The sequence below is a fragment of the Odontomachus brunneus genome, unplaced genomic scaffold, assembly GCF_010583005.1.
Source record: "Odontomachus brunneus isolate Ranch 3 - 2012 unplaced genomic scaffold, Obru_v1 Obru_scaffold_033, whole genome shotgun sequence".
Classification (NCBI taxonomy): Eukaryota; Metazoa; Arthropoda; class Insecta; order Hymenoptera; family Formicidae; genus Odontomachus; species Odontomachus brunneus.
The window spans coordinates 1076148-1098787 of NW_022639483.1; the positions used below are offsets into that span (position 1 = coordinate 1076148).

A 22640-nucleotide genomic window follows, 5' to 3' on the forward strand; every position below is an offset into this window, starting at 1 on the left:
TAGTTATCGGAAAACCTAACCACATGTAATCATAAACTTTTCTGCAAACTTTTCGTATCTCTTTTGGCATCAAAACTAAATTCTGAAAGTGTAGTAGTGATCTTTGAAATTTTCCTGATTGATGTAACAACAAGACGTAAACTTTGTAGGAAAAAGTCAATGTTATTAGTCGGTAAAGTTTTCATGTCCGGCATCCCCTTAACGTATAAGGAATTTGTGTATTACAGATTTTGTAAAAAGAAACCTTATTTCCAACGGTCGAGATTGGTGAGAAATAAGACGGTAAAGTGGAAATGTTTTCGCTGCAAGTCAGTGAAATATTCATCGATCATCGCTGAAATGTTCCTTCGACAGATTCATTCAGAAACATTTTTACTGATTTACTCGAAGAGAACATGCGCGACAGATTTATTAATAATTCGCATAATTAACGCGCGTTTTCCAGTGCAAAAGTGGCGACAACTTGAAGAGTAAAAGTGCCCAGCGTCGTCTTCGCTCACAACTCCTCGATTACAAGCACGCAGATGAGGAGCTATGCCGCATTGTTTCGCGCCCGCTTTCGTATGCGACGAGGCAAGGATGTATACAGTTAGGTAATAACTACGAATGCATACCTTATCCCGGTCGTGAGTACTTAATGTAAATGATTTTGCCAAGTTTCGCGGGACAAAGGGCGCAGTTTCGAAACTCGCACGCGGCAACAGCCGCGGAAGTTTCTCTGAATTTTAATGAAAAATGGAGCGGGTATCGCGCGCCGTGTTTGCGTTACGGATGCAGGCGGCGATGGTGACAGTGGTGGTGGTGGTGATGGTTGTTGGTAATGGTGGTGGTGGCGGTGGCGGCGGGGGTAGTGGCGATGCTGGTGGTGGGAGGCATGGAACAAACACGGCTCTAGTTCGGTAAATTGTTTGAGATTATCGCGCATTACTATCAATTAGCATTTGCGCATCGTGTACACGCTATTCGCGTAATACCGTGGAAAAAGGACGGATAATGCCTCGCGCGGAATGCAGTGCCGTCGTCGCGTCGCGTCGCGCCTTTGTCTCTCGCGTGCGTCCTCCACCGAAACTTTATTTCGTGCATTCACGGTTACACGAGATTCGGATTTCAGAATTGTATAAGGGGCCCTTACCACGAGTGCACTGGCAGCGTGGAACACGATCCCCCAACCGAATATTCGACGCACGCGGTGTATTCGCGAATTTAAAGATGTACCTCGCGAGGACTTATTTGACTGTGAAACAATTGCATAGCTGTGCTTCAATTTCACGAGTTTTGTCATCGCTTGCGATCATCGCGCTACAAAAATTGTCATTGCTTCTGTACCTGCGTACGTACACGCGTGTCTCTATAACATACTGAGAAGAGGATTTAGTTGACGATAATTTGATCAATCAGATCATATTTAAAAAAATATGATCAAATCAGATATTTGGTGATTGTAACCGAAATTTAATTGCCACTATTTTACTTGGCTTAGTGACTAACAAGTAAACCTACCTAAAAGGTACACTCCGATTTCCTTCTAATTTGGCACAAATATAGAAGTACAAAAAATAGATCATATTTTTTCATTTTGACCCACTTTGAGTTTTACGGACAGTTTATTGCTTTAAAATGTTCTCATTCCTATCTTCAACAAGTACAATAAAAATGCATAAGAAATAAAATTGAATACAAGATATAGTTAAATAATTTTAATAAAATCGGCATAGATGAGACACGAATCATTCTACATTTCTTTAGCCGAGATTCCAACCAAAATATTTCCAATCTGTGCTAAATTAGTCAAAAATGGTTAGAATCTGGGCAAAACCGAGAGAAATTCGGCAATTTTAATTAAAACTTTAACAAAATCCGCATAGCTGAGACACGAAACATTCTAAATTTTTTAGCCGAGATTCTAACCAAAATATTTTAAATATGTGCTAAATTAATAAAAAATGGTTCGAATCCCGATTAAATCGAGTAATTATTTGTATAAATATTTGTAAAAAATTTGTATAAATAATTTTCTTTCAACTTTTTACACGTTTTGTTTGAATATTTTATTATTTATACAAATAATTTTACGCATTTGACTTCATATTCATAATCAGCAAAGCAAAAAAAAAACGCCTATATTTTGTATTTAATTTTATTTCTTATGCATTTTTGTTGCACTTGTTGATGATAGGAGTGAGAACATTTTAAAGCAATAAACTGTCCGTGAAACTCAAAGTGGGCCAAAATGAAAAAATATGACCTAAATATTTTTTGTACTTCTACATTTGTGCCAAATTAGAAAGAAATCAAAGTGTAACTTTTGATTAGGTTTGATTAGGTTGTAAGTAAATATATTATTGAGAAAATGAGGCAAAATAACGACAATTAAATCTTTTGCTTGTGTAATTGGCAAACGTTAATCTTATTTTAAACAAATTTTGGTTTCGTCAACCAAACTTTTTTTTGGTGTGGATGGATATCTTCTGAAGAGAATCGTGTGTCGAGAAAAACGTCTTTCTCGAAACTTATACTTCTTGCGCGACCGGCAGTAGGTGCCGTTTTTTTCTCGCGATCGCGAGCCGAAACGCCGCGAATCTCATGATTATCTATACGCCGCCTTGCGTTCGTGCAATTCGCGTGTAATCGTCGCGAGGGTTGGTCCGGAAAATCGGTCAACGTGCCCGCATAAATCCGGCCTGTGTGGAAAGAACGTAAATCGTTTTAAAGCGCGCAATTTAACACTCGGTTTATACGGCGCGAGGTATGTTTCAAAGGCAGACGAACGGCCATCCCGTTCGTCCTCCCGGTTAAATCGCGTTCGCAATCAGTCGCCGCAATCGTCGCGATCGACGAATTATGGTCGCGCCGGCCCTGCGACATGAAACCCGAGGGTGGTGGCAATTACACCCCGCAGGGCCGCACTCTCGCTCGAGGATACACATCTGCCCTCTACTCCCGCTGTTGGTCGACGAAATTATGTGTGTAATAGATGCGTTCGCAACTGTCGCGGCAAAAACGATGAATTCCGATGAAGGGATTACGGGAAATCGTCTCGCATTTAACCCCCTTAAAGTGAGCGCGGGGCGCGGGAAGGGGGAGGGACAGATGTGGCACATTTTGCAAATTTGCATGGCGCGCTGATGCGAAATTCACCGTGCTCAAAGCCAATTTGCTAAAATTGCTTCGTTTTTCCTTCGCATATACGTGTAAGTGTTCCCGTGTGTTTGCTCGATAAATTGCGAGCAATAAGACAATAATCTCTTGAAAAACATTCGCAAACAAGCAACTGTTTATTCAATTTAAATAAAAGAGAATTTAGATTTAAGCGAATACGATATTAGTAGGCACCGAATAAATATTCCTCATTTTTCGAGTATTTTTCTTTTCTCGGAGTGCGTGAGCAGTGAGAAATCTTTCAAAAAACATTCGCTTCAATTCAACGGTCGGCTGATTTTTCAATCACGCGCTGCAAGGATGGTCAGTGTGTGTTTCTTTTGTCAACAATGAGGCGACGAAACGCAACAGTGTCGCTTTCGCTAATTTATATGTGTGAATTATGAATTATTATATATATTGTCAATTACTATTATATTATTATATTATGAATATAAACATTATTTGTAATTATATATATATATATATATATATATATATATATATATATATATATATCGTTACTAGTTAATTTTGCGAAAACACACGTTGGAAGGAATGCGATGGCGCAAGATGGCTGTGTGAGTGCTGCACTTGCGCGGACATAGTTGCATCAGATATCGTATCAAAGGTGAGAAAATATGATAGCGCCCCCGTGCTCCGACCTAATATTTCACGCCATTACTGGATAACCGGGAGTCGCTCATTTAATCGAAACACGATAGCAAGATTCGCTTCTATCGTCCGTTTGAATGCAATCGTTAAGTTGTACAATTAATCACAGGGAAAGGGGAATACGAGAAAATATCGGGGAACGGCGCGAAGAGAACTTTCGTTACTCTCATTCATCATCGCAATTGATTATCGTGCTCGCTCGTCTGTTCCCCGAACGTTACTCACTCCTCCTCGCAATAATTGTCTTTTATAATTCGCATTTACGTCTTCGACGTCGCAGCGCGTAATGATATCGGGAACGAACTCGCGTCGCGACGCGCTATTACTGTTAATTTTTCAAGCGACATACCGACAAATCGCACAAAGAAAGAGAGAGAAAGAGAGAGAACTTCATTTATCGTGCGCTCTGGAACATAGTCCCCTCAAGTACGAAAAGTATTACAGAAAATAAGTATAAAAAGAAAACAAAAAAAAGAGAAAATTATTATGTTATTGGGAGAAGTTCACAATAAATAGATCAATCGTGCATCAGAGAGAGAGAGAGAGAGAGAGAGAGAGAGAGGGAGAGAGAGAGAGAGAGAGTAATAATTCAAAGTCGTATCTTAAAACATTACGAATGAATGACGAACGTATAGCAGAGGGAAAGAGAAAAGAAGAGGGGGGAGAGAGAGAGAAAAAGAGAAAGAGAGAGTACTTCCTACGCTTACTTTTACGTTCGCGATTCGCCCACGACATGAACTGCATGCAAAAGATGACTGGCAGATATTGCTGTAGGAGATGTCGACTGCTGTTACGTCGCGAATACGAATTATATCGGTATACAAAACGGCAAATTAGCTCGCTCTTACTTGTATGATATGTCATTGAGGAAGATAAGAGACTTACCAACCGTGCGACTCGCCTTCACTCGGTCCGATGTGACTCCGTGCAGTCTCGCCGGCTTCTTCTCCCTTTCGTGATTTCTCGTGGCGCACGAACCACCGCACTTGATTTTTAGGGCGGGCAACTTCTCGCGCTCGTATTCCCGTGCGAAAAATTTCAAGCTTCTCGCTCACCAAGTAGCACGTTCGCGTTCGGCGGGTCGCGCGATTTCGTGAATCAAAACGTTTAGCGCTTGTACCAGCCGCGCGAACCCCGCCGCACTGCGACGGTTGATTTTCTCTACCGCCACGCGTCTGTTTATACACCGCGAGTCGCGCTATGTAAACAAACAGCCATAAACGCGCGTACCTTAATTGACACGCTACAACGGCCGCTCGACAGTCTATTCAATCACTCTCTCGCCGTGTCCGATTATACACGCGATTCACTCTGCACGTGAAAATAACGGACGCCATTTGGGCGGAAGTTTTGATGCGAGACGCAAATATTGCCGGGCGATATCACGATATTAATGACAATCGCGCTGATTATACCACCCAGCACTTCCAATTATTCACTTTCCTTCGTTCCATTATTAAAACGCGCGCCGGTCGCTCTCTTTTCGCGAAAGACGCTCGACGGAATCGTTAGCATTTCGATTCGACGCAACGGCCGACCAATTCGTTTCTGAATCGCGGACATCGATCACGTGATTGCTCGGACAAAGATTGTGCGATCGCTCGAACCGCGCTTTCTTGTCTTTCTCTCTCGTTGCACGCGCTTCTCGTAATGTATTGAAACAAGATCGAGCGCGATCGCTTCCATTAACACGCTATAAATTCCTGACTTTTATCTGGCTCGACAAAACGACCGCGAATACGAGTACAATCGCAAGCGAGATGAGGAAAGTCCGGGGCGGAAATTGTTCCGACTCACGTATGTACGGCGCGAAGTACGTAGTGACACGAACCGAGTGAAACAATGATGGCGAATGCGTAACACGGGGCCTACTAACATACTGTGAGAGAGAGAAGAAAATATTTAAAAAATATTTTTAAAATGCCAATAATATATAACGATATCTTTCCAATAGAATATTCAAGAATATTCAAAGAATATACAAGAATCATTTCAAGAATATACAAGAATATTCTTCTTTTCTGTGTAATCTTTCTCTCAGTACACGATAGGCGTTGATACGTCTGCTCGCGGGGAGTGTACGAAAAATCGCGAGTTGTTGTCGCAAAAATAATAACGCGTGTGCACGAGATAGACATTAGTGTCTGCTAAACGCGAACAAGTGTTAAACTACGAACAAGTGGCCGTTTGCGATATGCGGAGTGGTTAAGTTGTGGAGCAAAAAATAGAAATAGTATATTTCGCTTTTCGTTACGCCTGTACTCTAACTCTCTTACGTCGGAAGTATTTCTCCTGAGCGAAAGAAATATTTTTAACGCGCTTGAACAACGACGCGCATTCACCGACGAAACTCGCGAGACGCGCGATGTCAGGTAGCCGTTCAGCGGACGAAGGTCGCGATGTTAAATCAGGTGATCCTTGTTTTTCGACGCGCGTTTACCTCGCTTCGTGGACGCATACACGCACGTACTTACGCAGACCTGCATACCGCCACCGCATACATCACTGAACACTCGCGAGTAAACACTGTTCGTGATTTCGTTATTAACGAGCGCGGATCACTCTTTTTGCGAAAGACGTCCGAAATCGTTACAATTATGACAAGACGATCGATTGACCCACGATCGTCTCTGATTCGTGGATATCAGTCATGTGATCGCTTAGGTAGAGATTGCGGTCGATTGAATCAGTTCTCTCTATCCTTCCCTCCGCTTCATTTTGTAATGCATGAAACGATAAGATCGACCGTCAATTGCTTCAATCAGTGCGTTATAAATTTCTAATATTTTATTTGGCTCGACAAAACACGAGTATACTCACCGCGAGATGAGAAGAGTCCGTGGGTAAAAGTTTTGACTTACGTATGCATCGCGCGAAACACGTCACAACACGAACCGAGGGAAACAATCATGGCGAACGCGCGATACGGGCCGACGTTCCTTGCTCGCGATCGCGGAGTGGAGGAAAAGTGGTGGATCATCCTCGCGGAAGTAGTCGCGTATGTGCTCGAGATGGATGTTGGCATCCACCGAACTCGGACAATGTCTCAGAATCGTCGCGCGAAAGCTGGTAAGCGCTAATCCACCGACTAATGCGTAACGGTCGATCGCCGTTTGGTAATCGGAGCCGGTCATCATGGCGCGCGCGAGCCGGTGAGAATTGCGTACGAAATGGATTGTGTACATACACTCGGAGTTGTCGCGACTTGTACTTCCTTCGAGCTTTTGTGGTATGTATTCGTCGTCAGAGCTCGCGAACCGCGCGACATTGTCATTGAAGGCAGCATTGTCATTGAAAAGACGCACTACTTTGCGCGAAAGTCGCGACGTTCAATCGGGCGTTCCTTGTTTTTCGAATAATCTGACTCGGTTACACACACACACACACACACACACATACGAAGTGCATATCCGCGTATGCTACCCCCTGCAGGAAGACCGCTCCGTGCGGCCCTGGGGCCACGACACCGCCTATTCGCGTGAGGCACGGTATATACACTCGTACTCGACACTCTACACACACACACACAAACACACACACGCACGAGCCTACTCACACTAGACTCGGCGTTCTCTCCCCCCTCCGCGCGTCGCCGCGAGCCGTTGACACGGCGCGTAGTACCGCACGCCGCCAGTGGGCGGCGCAACGCGACACTATCAGTCGAGCTCTTGCCGTGGCGCCATCGTGTTGCGCCGCCGAAGCGCCGAATTGAGTCAAGTCCGTGCGGCAGGCCACAGTTCGCTCTTCGCAGCTCACCGTGACACTGCTGTGAGTCAGACGTTGCCTGTGTCGTGCTCCGCGTGTCGTGTGTATTACTAGCGCGGCCGTGATCTAAACGTCGTAAGATCTAAACGCGAGCTCGCCGACGTGGTAAAACAAACGCGCGAGTGCCGGACAGTGAGTGAAGGATATAAGAAAATAACAAACACACAAGTGTTGCCGAAGGCAGGCAGGAAGGCAGGCAGGAAGGCAGGCAGGCAGGAAGGCAGGCAGGCAGAAAGGAAGGCAGGCAGGAAGGAAAGAAAGAAAGAAGAAAGGAAGGAAGGAAGGAAGGAAGGAAGGTGCGCTCCGAATATCGTTCTCATTTCGGCGCGTAGACGACGTGCGTGAAACCGCGCGCGCGCGCGTGCGAACTCGGAGCGAACGAGCGCGCGACACATGAGTAGGAGTTCTCGCGGCGAGAGTTCGGACGAAGAGGAGAAGCAGGCAGTACCTAGCACCGGCAGCCTCCAGCGAGGAATGCAGTTTTGGGATTGTCGCCTGCGGCCGCGGCCGGCCGCCACGCTCCGAGACATGACGCGATGATCGTCGAGGCACCCGGTGCATCCGCCCTGACTACACCACGCCGCCGTCGTCGCCGTCGCCGTCGTCGCCGCCGCCGCCGCCGTCACCGTCACCGTTCGTCTCTCGTCCTCCGCCCGTCTCCTCTCTCTCTCTCTCCTCTCCGTCTCTCTTCTCTCTCTCTATCTCTTTCTAGCCCCTCTCCCCCTCTCTCTCTCTCTCTTTCTTACCGTCGTCGCGCGCGCGTGTGTACGTGCACCGCCCGTAGCGGTACGCAGCACGATCTCCGCGAGTGCGACGGATAAGTTTTCGCCGTAAACGCGCCAGCCGGGATTCGGAATGGGTGAAGTGCACGGGCTACTTGTTAGTGACCTCGGCCAGAAGGAGGATACCGTCGGAGACGACGTCGGGACATCGGCAGCCGTCGGCATGGTTCACGAGTTGGTGAGTTTGTGAACATTTTTATGTCGTACGAATTGTGCCGCGCGGAGGCTCCTCCTTGACGAGCAGGTGTTTGCAGGTCGCACTTCCGAATATTCGAAGGACGTTCTCTCGCTCGTGAGCGTTTTTTGCTCGCCAGGCGAGACTCGCTTGGCCGTTTGCTTTCGTCGCACGATTTTCAGAATCGGAAACGTCACCTGACATCACGCGCGCGAATTGCCAATGTTATTGACGCGATGTTCTGTTTTCATTGATTCGTATATCGCGATTCGTGTATCCACTATTTCACGCGATCATATTCTCTCGCTCGGGGCCAATTTTTTCAAACTTTTAGTGGGCCAACTAATAATTAAATCGTACGTCTACCTAATTTGAGAGAAAAACAGATAGATTATTTAATTGTTAGCTTATACCAAGAAGTTGGAAAAATCGACTCTTGGTAACATTTAACGAGATAAGTTCTCAAAATAAAACGACTTGCTCGTAAACGAGGTTTCAAAAAAGAAAAATATTTTCCATGTTTGTTACATCGTTGAGGATATTTCGTAGAGTAAAAAGAAAGAAAACAGATAGAGAGGAACATGACTTCATGATATGTTGTGGATCTATATTATTTATGAAATACTTCAAATTTTACTACATCGTGCTACGGATGTATAACTCTGTTCCGAGTAAACAGTTGAATATGAGCAGTTAATAATAATTATTACAATAGTAATATTTTGGAATTAAAATATTTCTCAATTTGAGGTTTTTTCTTTGCACGTTATACTTGATTTAAATATCCAGTGCAGTATTATTCGGTTTTACGAAATAATATGGAGGTTGCCAACGAACACGGCGATTATAGGAATGGGAAAATGATTATACTACTTAGTAGTTTCGAAACTTTATTTCTGTCATTTTCTCTTCTCTCTGGCTGAGTCGAGACTTTGGTCTCATTAATCTTGAGATTATTTTTTGAAGAGGAGATTAGAATTTGTAATGGCGGTATCGTACGAAGAAAACATTACGAGTTGACTTTACAAACATTGCGAATTGACACTGCAAACTTTTTATTTATTCTATGATTGATGTCATTCGGTTGAATCCTTGCCGCACAGAACACTATATCATGCCAACAAGGCAAGAAACGACGATGATAATTATAATAACGATTATATTTCGAAGATAAGTGGAGGAGAGGAGAGGAAAGTGCTTCGTGAATGCGAGACTGTAAGAGTTTCTTGTGGCGAGAGATGACTGCATCAGCACTCGGCTTAAGAATCTCTGCTGTCTGATCGTAAACACTGATCATCGGTGTGTCGGTGTGAATGAGTATACGCTGAAGAATACGAACAAATCAAATTGATTACTGTCACTGAAAAGACAAATACTCGGTGTTCAGAGTATATGCAACGGATCGCGCTTGCTTTCTACATTTATTATTCTCTCGCGATTAATTTAGGAGATTAATTCGACATATACAGTTGCGTATAGAATTGTAATTATTCAATCACATAAAGATCTGTGATTTCATATCGAGCCATGTTATGTAAATCCAGTCGTTTTGCGTGACACGCATAAGAAGTTGTACGCTATTAATCCAGACGGTACGCGCGTTTTGCGTTATATGATTAGCATCCTCATGTTTAATACCTATTTTAAGTTTCATGTTCGAAGTTGCGAGATTTTAGCGAGGGAGAAGAGATAGGAAGAGAGAGAAAGAGAGGGAGACTACATTACATAACTGCTAATAATGCACACCGACACGCACACGGACAGTTCTGCTTGCGTTCGCATTGCATATCGTTAATGCGACTACGAAAGTCCCGAAGTTAGCGCGGCGAGTTTAAAACTGCACGAATTTATATTGCCGGACTTTAAACGACGAGGCGCGAAAAAGCCGTGGCGAAGATTAGACGATGAATAAACGATCGTTAATGTCCGATATAAAATTCAACGAGTGAGGTCGGGCAACGCTTGGCTCGCCACTGCTAATACTGCTTTACGTAATTAAGCTTGAGCTATCAAGAAAGCGCGAGAGTAACGAAATTAATTGATAACATGTGACGTAAAGTGCATTAATGGGCTGCACTTTGTTGAGAGATAGAGAAAAAGAGTGTGCAACATAATCGATATCGTAAACTGAGGATCTTCCTGCAAAGACGCTCTCGCCGCTGCCGTCGTTTTCCTGTGCTCTTTTTGTTCTCGCATCTCTCTATCGTATTCCGATGTATAATACATAAACTCCCGATGTGACCGTGGAACGTTCTAATCTTCGTAATCCTCGCTCAATGCGTGCCTCGCATTCGGATATCTAATGCATATCGCGCGCGATATATGCATGCCGCGTGAGTACTGATGCGCACTGCATTTTTTCCTCTTCAAAATACTAGTTGCCGGATTAATGCATCGGAAGCATTGTGCATTCCGTTTATTCGATCAATCCCGTCGCCGCTGTCTCGCACAAGGCGCGCTGCGCTCGCAGGATCCTCTGTGCATCCTGCAACCTAATAATAAACGCTACTCTCTGTAGTTCCCTCCCTCTTTCTCTCTGTCTCTCACTCACCACCTCTCTCTCTCTCTCTCTCTCTCTCTCTCTCTCTCTCTCTCTCTCTTTCTGTCCGCTCCGTTTGCTGTGTAACTCGCTGCAAGCTTGGGAATGGTATCGCGAGCGGAGTCAAAGAAAAAGAACGATGGCAGGGATACGAAGAAGGCCGACGAGGGAGAAGAGCTATTGTAGGTTGTCGCTCCCTCTTCATCTTCTTTGACTCTCTTCCCTTCTCGCTCGTCCGCTTTTCGCCTTTTTCACCCCACGTCTACGCTCTCTTTCTTTCTCTGTCTCCTCTCCTGCTGTAGCTTTGCTCTGATCCAGATGTTACCCCCAAGTGTTACGCGTGCGATTAGTTTCCCGTTAATTCGAATGATTATTTAACGACATCCCTCGGTAACATTGTCATTGCTTATTGTCATTGGTCTAGATATCTCGCGATATCTATCATGACTTTTTTATTTTCTCACGCTTTCGTGATTTTTTCTCTCTCTTTCTCTTTATCTCGTGTCATTTTATGCAATGAGTTCGTACTTCGTCGTCCTCCATTTTACGGATTCAGCTTGTCTCCGCGATAATACGTGATGTATTCACCTTTCAATCGATACCACATCGCAAAAGAAAATTCCACAGATCCGTTCTACAGCAAGTTAGCTGCTACTTAAACCGGACATCGAATGACCTGGCCTCGCGGATCGCGTAATAAATGACTTTTCTTCTCACACTAACTTCGGCGCTTAACTAACGCGCAGTTTTCCGAACAGAACCCGAATTGGCGCTTTGCAACTCGGCGAATCGAAATGCGCGTTTAGATTATTACACCCTGTGACGAGGGGCTGCCGCGCGCGGTGGCGTAGAATCACGTCCGCGGTCGAGAGATTAAAGCGGCTTAAGTGCGCCGCGCTCGTCGCGTCAAAGGCGTCGCGCAGGCAGCGGGAGAATAAAATGCGACGAGGAGAACGGGAAAAGACGGAAAATGATAAACTCCGTCCGCCGACACGGGGAGCTTGCGGCGTGTCTGGATTTCCCATAAGCATCACGCTGATGCATCGCAAAGTCGCACGAGGCGTTTGCTTTTCAAAACACCGTCCGCGAGTCTGATTGCACAATAGCTTGTTTGTGTCGCACGCGACTCTTGCCTCCTGCTCCGCGACATCCAGATAACTTCGCGAGCGTCTTCGGCTCAAGTTCGCGGGTTCAACGTTACGGTAAATTAATGGCAAGACAAAAGTACCAATGCCCGGACACAGATCTAATCCCGGACGTTCTTATTGTTTTCGTCTTTAACTGCGAATATTTGAACTTTTGCGCGGAAAAACTTTCGACTGGATTAACTAAATTTCTGCTGAAGCATGAACGATCCAGAAATTCCGGTTGAAGTTGTCAGAATTTTGTATTCGAATTAAATTCGGAAGTATTGATAATTTAGACCGAATTCTGGTAATTTCAACCGGAATTTCGAGATCGTTAGTATTTCATCAGAAATTTGGCACATCCAAGCTTTTTTTCTGTACAGTAAAAATTATATATTGATCGAATACATATATTCTATGCTGAAAATTTAATTTTTTAGATTTAAAAATAAAAAATTCACTAACTTTTATGTTAATTTAACAGGCAAATATATAAATAAATAACATAAAGTTGATGCAAAAATGTCACACTCGAACACTATTGTGTTATTTTAATATTTAAAAATTACGAATATAAATTCAACGCAGAATAGTCAAGATAACACTGCGACAATATGTTAAACTTACGCAACGGATATGTTGTGACGCAATAAATTTTAGACCGGGGCTAGTTTTACCAGGAACAAGGTCAAGCGACAACGATATTTCTATTCTTTAAAGGAACAGAAGTAGAATGACGCTTCAAGGACAAAAAATTCTCGTCTCATGACAATGTGTCAGTTTCCTTGACCGAGACAACTAGAGACAATCTGATTGAATGTAAATTGTCATTTCTAACCCCGGCTTGTCTTGTTCGCGAGAATTGACGCTCTTGCCTTTTGTTTACATTTTACTTATGGTAAATTAATACGTTCCTCCAGATTTTCTCATTCAGTATACTTCTCCACCATCGATACATTTGAGTGTAGTCATTTGAGTCAAGTGTCCAGATATAGTTGATTGTGTGCACGAAAGAGACGGGTCAGTATTACGTCGCGGGTCACTCGTGACCCGCCACGGTATTCAATGGCATGATTACAAAGCAAACGTAGGATCGCCGCGGGCTTGAGAATCAAGTGGCCCCTCGGTAATATATTCGTTACGGCATTGGTTGTGCACGCGTTCGCGGGCATTAACGCGCCGGGAATGAACGGCGAAACTGGGAGAGAGATCCCGAAAAGAGATCTCATAACAATCTGCCGGATCCAAGATTGCGCGGCAGTAATGCGCCGAAGTAGTAACGCTCCAAGTTATTCGAGGCTTATGAGGCTACGTTTTCAAATTACCGCGGCCCATTTCCCTTCTAATTTCCGGCGAGTTTGTTTCTTAGCTGCGCATTATAATTATTGTGTAGCGACGCGCGTTTACGAAGTTCACCGCGCAGCTTGGAAAAGCGGCGCGTTTAATATGCCAGCCGAGTTTCGCTTTAATATATGCCAGCCGACAGAAAGAGAGACAGAGGACTTCTCTCCGCTGCTCTCTGCGATCGTCAAAAATTCGGCCGACCGTGAGAGAGCTGTCCGCGTCGGCTTCGTGGAGCTTTCGAAAGGCCGCGAGTTAACTATTAATACAGATGACACTGCTAATCCAGTAACAATCGCGGACCGGCCTTCGCGCGGCATAAATATTTATAGCCTCATTAACATATCATCGATTCTCTCGAGAGAATACTCTTGTAACTGCGAATCCCGCGGCGTAACTAAAAGTCCCGCCGATAAAAACTATTAGTCATTGTATCCCCGCGTCGTAGAAACGGAAGCGTCGTTCGAGAGCGCGGCAAAACACTCGCTGCTCTCTTTCTCTTTGAAAAAGAGAGACAAGGGAAATGGTTTGAGCGCAGTTAGCTAATAATTGAAACGAACTGATTTCCCATTTTTCTCCCGCGCTCGATTCCGCTGTTGTTCTCGCGTTGTTATCCTTAATCTTTCACCACCTTTCCCTCTTAATATCAATCGACTATCTTCTCGCGCGAAATATAGTCGCGACACCGTCGCGCTACACTGCCGTTGTACTCCGGGCCATCTATTCGAGCGAGATTTGCAAAACTCGAATATCTCGGGCGCGTACAGAGAGCGTCTGAGAGAGAAGCGCGAGCATAAATCCTCGCGGCTGTCAGATGCGAATTAGAGATTGGATATCACGACGCCGCCACCGCTATTGCCGTTTCTTCGGCAAAAGTGGATGAGAGTCTGAGTTACGTTAACTCAGTGATAAACGCGGGCGCGTGGGTGTCTATGCGTGCTCCGTCGTGTACCCGTGTGTGTGTGTGTGTATATCCCGGTTGCGAGATAACGCCTCGGGGGATATCGTATTCTCGTTCGAGTACGACTTTACGTCTCAAGATAACGCCAAAGGGCCGAAGCCTATTAGGCCCGAAGACTTTTCTTATCTGGCGCGGCCGGAGAGCCGTAGACTTAACCGTGAATTAGCTCAAATTGGAACTAATTTCTTCGCCTTTGTGCCGGCGCGTCGCGCGATAATTTAATTAACGCAACGCAAAGTGGCAGGGGGCTAGTACCTCGCAGTCGCGCGAAATGGAAAATTACACCTGAATTAGGTTCCTATGCGGGACGGAATAGCGGGCCCATTATGCGCATTAACGTATCCAACGGCGCCCCGCGTCGCGTCCCTATGCGAGGGGACGCTTATGCATACCGCGCATATGTCGCTCTTAAACCCTCCCCATCCCCCACGTAACCCCCTTGCCCCCCGCGCGCATAAAAGGTTCGATATTTCACCCGACACGCGGTGTTTTCGTGATCGTCCCGGTAAGATCCGCCACGTAGCTGAAATAAAAGCTTTGACGATCCTAATATATCCTGCGAGTATATGCTGTCATATTCCTGCATTTCTAAGCCACGCTAAACCGTGTCAGCTGACGTCTCCTCCGGACTGCGACGCGAAGGACGTTCAGAGCTGGAGAAGAGAGCGCGGCGCGCCCGAATTATACTCGCGCGCGAGTTGTCTCGTGCGTTTCGCGTTAGCACGATTGCGGCCGTGAAGTGTGCATTGGATATGAATAGATTATATAGAAGGAAATGCAAGAGAAACAGGCAGGAAGAGAGAAGGAAACAAGAATTTCTCGACCAATATTTCTGCATGTGCGTGCATCATACATGACCGTTGAATATTTCTGAGGAAAGGGACAACGTTACGGATGTGTGAGAAAGTTGGTCGAGATATTCTTTTGTGCAACTAGGCCCAACGAATGTTAAGGTCAGCACGCCGGGTGATGTAAACTCGGTTACTGTAAACGGTGGTCACATTTTTCCGAGTCGAGTGCAGCGCTCCTGGTTGTCACAATTGAGAGACACTGCTGACGTGTTTGCGCTGTAATCAGTTAATAAAGAGATGCATTTAAACCTTCAAAGTCCACAAGTTGGTAATTGAAATGAGAAAATTAATAATAAATTGAGTGTTACATCAATGAAATTTATTTTCACATTCTATATAATATACTGTCACTTGAACTCCTGTCACAACTGATTACGAACTGAGTGCGAACACGTCAACAACGTGTCTTAATTCGTGAGAATCAGGAGCGCTGCACCACTTAATTTGAAAAAATGTTGTATAGTAACCGAGTGTACAGTCGGGGACTAAAAGGTTGGCCGTGATTTTTGGGATGAGTTTGTGAACTCGCCATCTTGTCCAACAATGGGAGAATTCGTTTTCCGATAGGAGGATGCTCTCGTTGGACAAGAAAGATGAGTTCGTAAACTCATACTCACAAAAATTACGGACAACCTTTTAGTCCCCGACTGTACATACATATTTGCCACGATGATACATGTCTGAAATCTCGCGCGGAAAGAAGCGCGCGGTGTCGCCCGAAAGTCACGTCTCATTCAACGCCGGCGATCCTCTCGAATTCAACGCGCACCGTCGTCGAAATAAGCGATCTCGCGGAGAGAGCGGGATAACCGTGCACTTTGATTCTCGGTCGATTTGCGTCCCATCCAACGACTACCGCGCGCTCTCTTTGCCGAAGGGAGCTCGTTCGGAGTGAGCGAGTGAACGCCCGGGAAATTCCTGTCGTTCGCGCAAAGACCGATGCGCGATTAATTTTGCTCGCCGAGATCCCGCAGAGAAGAAAGCCCGTAGTTTTCCGGCGCGCGTCGCTGCAAGGTAAATGGGTGAAAATAGCCGGACCGGGAATACTCGTAGTATCCGGTGGCACTAGTATCAGTATGGCGCAAGACAGCGCTTACCAACCTACGTGCCGAAGTGCTCGGCGAAGACACGCTAGACCGGTATTGCCGCTTTCCCTCTTTCTTTCTTGCTTACTCTCTCGATTCTGCCTTCTTACTGCTCTTTGCTCCTTGTCTTTCTCTCTCTCTCTCTCTCTCTCTCTCTCTCTCTCTCTCTCGTCTCTCGATTTCCCTCTCTTTCTCTCTCTCTGTCTCTCTGCTCCCATGCTCTGTCCTTTCTCGCGATGCACACTGCACCGAGCTGCAGCACGAACGGCGCGTCTCAATGCAACCGAACCGGTACGGTAATTATTATCGCGCGGCGTAGAGAGCAACTCCGCTCGACACTCGATACAGATCGCTACGCGTTCTCGCAGTGTACGCGCACGTATCGCCACGGTAACGTGGTGTGTAACACGCGTGTATAGAGCATGGCGACGGGGTAATGTCAAGAGCGCGCGAATTCGAGCACGGCGGCGTGGAACCGCAGGTTCTCAGCTCTGATTTCCAGAGAGCGATCCGCTGAGATCAAGTCGACGTATATACACGTAACCTTCGAGAGGGCGATTCTTTCGGCTTTACGTAATTCGAGCTTTGCGGATAGAAAGAGGGAGAGGGAGATATACCAGAAGAGCCTCGTCGACGAGGTACAAGGAAAGAGGAAGAGGGAGAAGCGTTTATTACCGTTCTGTGCCGAGCCGCGGTAGATAGAACAGGCAGAAAATGTCTATTAAAGGCTTTAGGGTCAGATTCCAAAAAACCTTGAGCAGCAGGCAATTAAGTACCCACCAAGATGAGGTAGGATAGCGGCAATAAAAGTAACTCGACGTCGCTGCGCGGATAAGTTTTATTACGACGCCGAGTCCGGCGAAAATAACCGACAAGCGAGAGAGTAAATCTAGTTTCCAGTTTTATTTATTTAATACGAACGTATTCTCTTTCTCTCTCTCTCTCTCTCTCTCTCTCTCTCTTTGTCCTCTTCTCTTTATCCATCTCGCGTATATAACCGTATCGAATGCTGTGATCGGTTGAGAAAATTAGTCAGCCATGTTTAATATTGGGCACGTGAAAACCGAAACGCGAATATAGAACATTTCTCTGTTAAATATCGAAACTTGTGTCTACACTCTACTGTCAGTGTGATGTATGCAAAACGGAAATCCCGATTTATATCTCACGCGAACGAAATTAGCTGTCCGCCTCTCGAAAATAATAATTTCGACGGCCGTTTCAATTTGCTCCAGTTTCCACGTTGTTTCCAAGTCTCTTTAATGAAACGAAAAAAGAATTGGAAAATGGAAAATCTTTGTTAAGGGTACCGAATCTCGCGCAATCGCGACGAGATGCTGCTTGAGAGGCTGACGGGAAAGTACGGGCCGTGTCGTCGTGTATCTTTTATTCATGAAACCTTTTTCTTTCCTTTCTCTCTTCGACGCGTACCGTTAGAATTAAGTGTTACGGATGTATTGGTAAAGTTCCCAGCGGGAGTATATCTTGCTGCGGTATTATAAGTTCCGTCCGGTTGAATAACTTTTAATGACAGTTTTATTTCGCGCGTTTCCTATCGGCCTAGAGAGAACACGGACGGCAAAGTTTGCTAATAAGGAAGTTGGCGTAGAATTTGAAATCGTGCATGGATACACCGCGAGTAAATAAAAAGACGTTCGTCGCGTTCTCTCTGTATGCCGAATCGATTGTTAATAACGGAATCTCCTCCCGAATACGCTCGGAATTGAGATTTTTCCATACCAGTAATCGAGTAGAGAAATTCTGATCGTGAGGGAAACCACGGTTCGTCGCTGTTAATTTTGGATGAACCTTATTCTGACAAATATCTTATTCAGTGCTTGGTTCTCAAGATTTCATACTCAATCATCCGAGTGAGATCCCGGTGAAGTTACAATCGGTAATTTTCTCACGCTACACTCTTACAATAAGTCACAGTAGAGATGTTTCTGACTCCAAAGAACTATTTCGCTGATGATCAGTGATTATTCACTGATTTTCAATGAAAGCACTCGCATTTTATTACTCTGTCGTATTTTTTACCGATTCTGACTCTTGGAAATGAGACTTCATTACAAAATCTGTAGCAATTAGCTGTACCAAATTCAATTTATCGCGTTTGCGATGATGGAATTAACTGCTTCCGTGCGATTTGCGTGCAATGACGCTGTCTATCTGTTTGCAAAGTGCATTAATAATGCTAATAGTCGTTAAACTGAGAGAAGAAAATATCTGAAAAATAAAAAAAAAATTATTCCGTGAATACTTATAACATATTTATATAAATCAGAATTCTTTTGTCTAATAAACAGAATAAACAGTTGCTTTTGTGAAAAGCAACAGTTTTAGGGAAATGTACAGATTTTCTCGTCTGAGAGAAAGAAACACCTTTTCTTCTCAATAAAAAATATGCATATTAGTACAAGTAAATATGCCATTGGTATTTATCGAGTAAATATTTCTCATTTTTTCGATTTCTTTTCTCTCAGTGTACTGTTAACTGATCCTTTCAACGAGATTTTACTGACTGCAGTACTTTACTTACTTTACTCGCCTACAATACGCCGAGTAAGCTTGACGTAAAGTTGAAGTAAGAAATGAAAATAATTTATTTCGCTTATGCTTGCATTCTAGCTCCTTTACGTCGAAAATATTTCTCTTAAGGAATTACAGAGCTCTGACAGGATTAAAAATTTGGTAAAATTTGGGAAGTTGTAAACGGTTGTAAATTGATAGGAGCATGAACTTTTTGTTATATATATCTATAAACAATATTTTGGTAAAAGAAAAATTAGATTTTGTGATGAATATTAACGTCATCCTGTCTATTTCAACGCTATGTTGCAAATGAAAGCATCAGGCTTCGACGGTAAGCATTCTGACCTCAACAGGAGTGATCTCAAGTCAGTATCAATATATTTTTTGTATTTATTAAACTTATAGTTATTAGTTTACAGAGCGAATTTTGAAAAAAAAATAATATTTTGCAAAATGGAAGTTATAAGAAATCAAATTTAATTTTTTTATTGAAATATTCGTGCTTGAAAAATAAATAAATAAAAAATAGTTTTGAAATTTGCGTAAAACCGTGATGAATCGATTATAATAATCCTAACGAATAAACAAGATTTATTTATATCAATTTCAGATCACTTTTCTGTTGGTCAGAATGGTTATCGTCGAAATGTGATTCTTTTGCAGAAAAGTATTAAAATGGATACAGAGTAATGTTGATGTTTCTTCCACATAAAATCTAATTTTCTTTACACTTTCAAGATATTATCAGTTGACTGTTGATTTTTACAACTAACTATTGACTATTGACTTTTACAATTCCCCAAATTTTACTTAACTTTTATTTCTGTCAGGGTGCTGTAATTTGTTAAATAAGAGAGATGCTTACAATATAAGAGGGCTAGAGTATAGGAAAGGGAAATCAATAATTTTTGGAACTGAACTTTGGGGAGTAAATTTCGCTCAAGAAAGGATCGAGTCGAAATATCCAGATAGAGTATTCGTTGTTAACAAGTAGTACGGATACAGGTTGACACATCGTGTACGCTCGATGCACACTTGACACACTCGTTAACGATTCACCGTGACAACAACGTGACGACTCTTTTCTCTCTTTTTTCTTTTTTGCACTAACGATCGAACCAGGTGGAGCATTACAAATTTTTATATCGACGTTATTAGAGTTCATCAATATCCGATCCGTGCGCCGCCGTCGCCGCAGTGTGCGCGCGAGGGAAGTTATTTCCCTCCATTTCTATATCGGGTTCCTTCTACGCCTCGTCGGGCTGAGAGCTCGCGGGCGAGGCAAGAAGAAGGAGCGCGGGCGGTTGAAAAATTTGAATGGCTGAACTCCTGGAGCTCATAAATCTAGAACAATTCCACGGTAAAGGAACTCTCCCCCATTCCCCTTCCCTCTCCTTCATCCCTCCCTCCCTCCGCCCGTTTCTCTCATTCTCCTTTTTGTTCCCTTTATCGGTCCGCTCTGCCGCCGCCACGCCTCGTCGATTTAAGTACAGGTTTTGTCGCCGGCCGCTCGTGCGTTTTCCAATTCGCAAATCGCTTATTTATTAACGCGACATCGGTAATCGATAGCATGCCGCGCGTGTGTGCGCCCGTTATAATGCGATCACTGCGTAATTACGCTGTAGAGGACCGTCAAGCGTCAAAACTGCGCGAAGTATCGGTTATTATCGATCATTTTCAAGCGTGTACTTCGTGCGGATATATTTTATATATAGGTGGCGGAAGTTGTGTATATCGCGACGTTATGTGTGTGTGTGTTCGTTACATAAATAATACACAGAATTTCTCGCCAGCCACGGGGCGAAAATATTTCATTCGTGTGTACAGACAAACACGCACACACGCGCGCGCAAACTTCGATGACAGGTAACATCTGTTAAATTTTCCGAAATGGAATTTTTTATTTCGTCGACGTCCATTAGCGCCGATCGTTATTAAACCACTTCTATTCTTAATCGGTTTTTTTTTTTTTTTTTAAACAAGATTTCCCAGTGATTCGCGCGCCGGAAGATTAATCGAATCTTCGCGTTTGTTCGTTAACGAGAATCTCGAGAGGCGGCGGAGAAAATCGAGTGAGCCCCGCGAGCATAAGAAATCAAAGTGTTCCGCCGTGTGCCTCTGAAAATTTTTAAGATATGCGATACGCGTATCGGTATACGGGATCACGGCGCTAATGGTATCAATTCCTTTCGATCTCGACTTAACTTCCGACTTAACGAGTTTAACTTCCGCTCTTACGTCATTCATACGGCGTGAGCCGAGCAAACATGGATGCGAGCTTCGTGTACGGTATGTCAACGAGATTCGTAGGAAAAGGCGCTTGCTGCTCCTCCTTCTCTCTCTTTTTTTTTTCTTTCTTACGCATGTCATCTCATTCTAATCTTAACTATTTTTTTTCTTTTATTTTTGTATGTATTTGTTAATTTGCATTTGTATTTATTTCGTGTTTTTAATTGTCTTTGTTTTGTATATAATGAATGCAGTGTTCTTGTGCTCGAGGGGATTTGTCTTATTAACAGTATTATTTATTAACAGTATTGTGTATTGACGCCCTCTTTCTCTCTTTCCCTCTTTTTTTTTTGCGTGCTTCATTTCACTGTTATTTAACGTAATTCTAACTATATTTCTTTTCTTTGTATATTTGCTCCTTTGTATTCATTTCATATTTTTGGCTTTTTTATTTTCTCCTATTTCGCATACTGTTTTTGAACTTGAGGGGATTTGTCTCAGGGCGCCAATAAACAATACTTTCTCTCTCTCTTCTTGCTCTCTTTCCCCTCTTCTTCTTTCTCTCTGCCTTACCAAAGTCTGGATTTCTCTGGTCGTCTTACAGACGGTAGATCTCTCACCTTACCGCAGAAATCTCTCCTAACGAGCATTTTTCCGTTTACATCGTGCAAGTGAGCGAGCGCGCGGGGCGGGCGGGCTTCCCTTCGCCGAGCGGTTTAAACGCGAGCGTATTTATGGCTCTTCTAAATAATCCCTATCCGCTGCAACGGCACGGCGCGGCGCAACGCGCGCACACGCGGATCATTGTAATCTCGGATAAACTGTATTTTGATAAACGAGTTTCTCCCGACGGGGGAATTCCGCGCTCGCGTGCCACCGACAGCTTTGCAGCGAATCGGCCAGAACTTTCGAAGCGGGTTAAATTGCGCGATAGACTGTTAGTCCCCACGTACGTGCAACACATGTCGCCCGACGTGTATTCCTTCGTCTACCGGGAGAAATATCGCCGGAATTTTTCGGGGCTTGTTAGCGCCGCGGAATAGAAACTTGCCGAGTATCGGCTTAATGGAAACTCAATGTGTCGCTGTCACTTTCCGCGAGATGTATGCGCACTGTTATTCGTATCAGTTGGAGCCGCACGCTTTAAAGAAACATTTCAATTCTACTCTTTTCTCCGTTTACAACCACGCTGAAGAAGTTTAGCACGTTTAGTTTCAAATATTTCACTTTGTAACAAATTGGAGTTTATCTTTACTGGCATCAGTTTTTCGGCGGATCATCCATGCGGATTTTCTCCTTATTTTCGAACAATTTTTTGGGACTTGTTAGCACCGTAGAATAGAAACTTGCCGAGTATTGGCTCGGTGTACTGAGAAAGAAGTGTTTGGTAGCTGTTATATATATATATATATATATATATATATATATATATATATA

The 22640-nt window shown here is 44.0% G+C and overlaps 1 protein-coding gene across 1 annotated transcript in view; it reads left to right on the forward strand.

The window, feature by feature from the left end:
• The first annotated feature begins 6432 nt into the window (after window positions 1-6432).
• Window positions 6433-22640, forward strand: part of LOC116843475 — a 354588-nt gene continuing 338380 nt past the window's right edge. Inside the window, exon 1 of the mRNA XM_032813922.1 lies at window positions 6433-8538. Within this exon, the coding sequence (XP_032669813.1) occupies window positions 8434-8538 (105 nt within the window). The 5' untranslated portion in view covers window positions 6433-8433. The remainder of the gene's footprint in view (window positions 8539-22640) is intronic.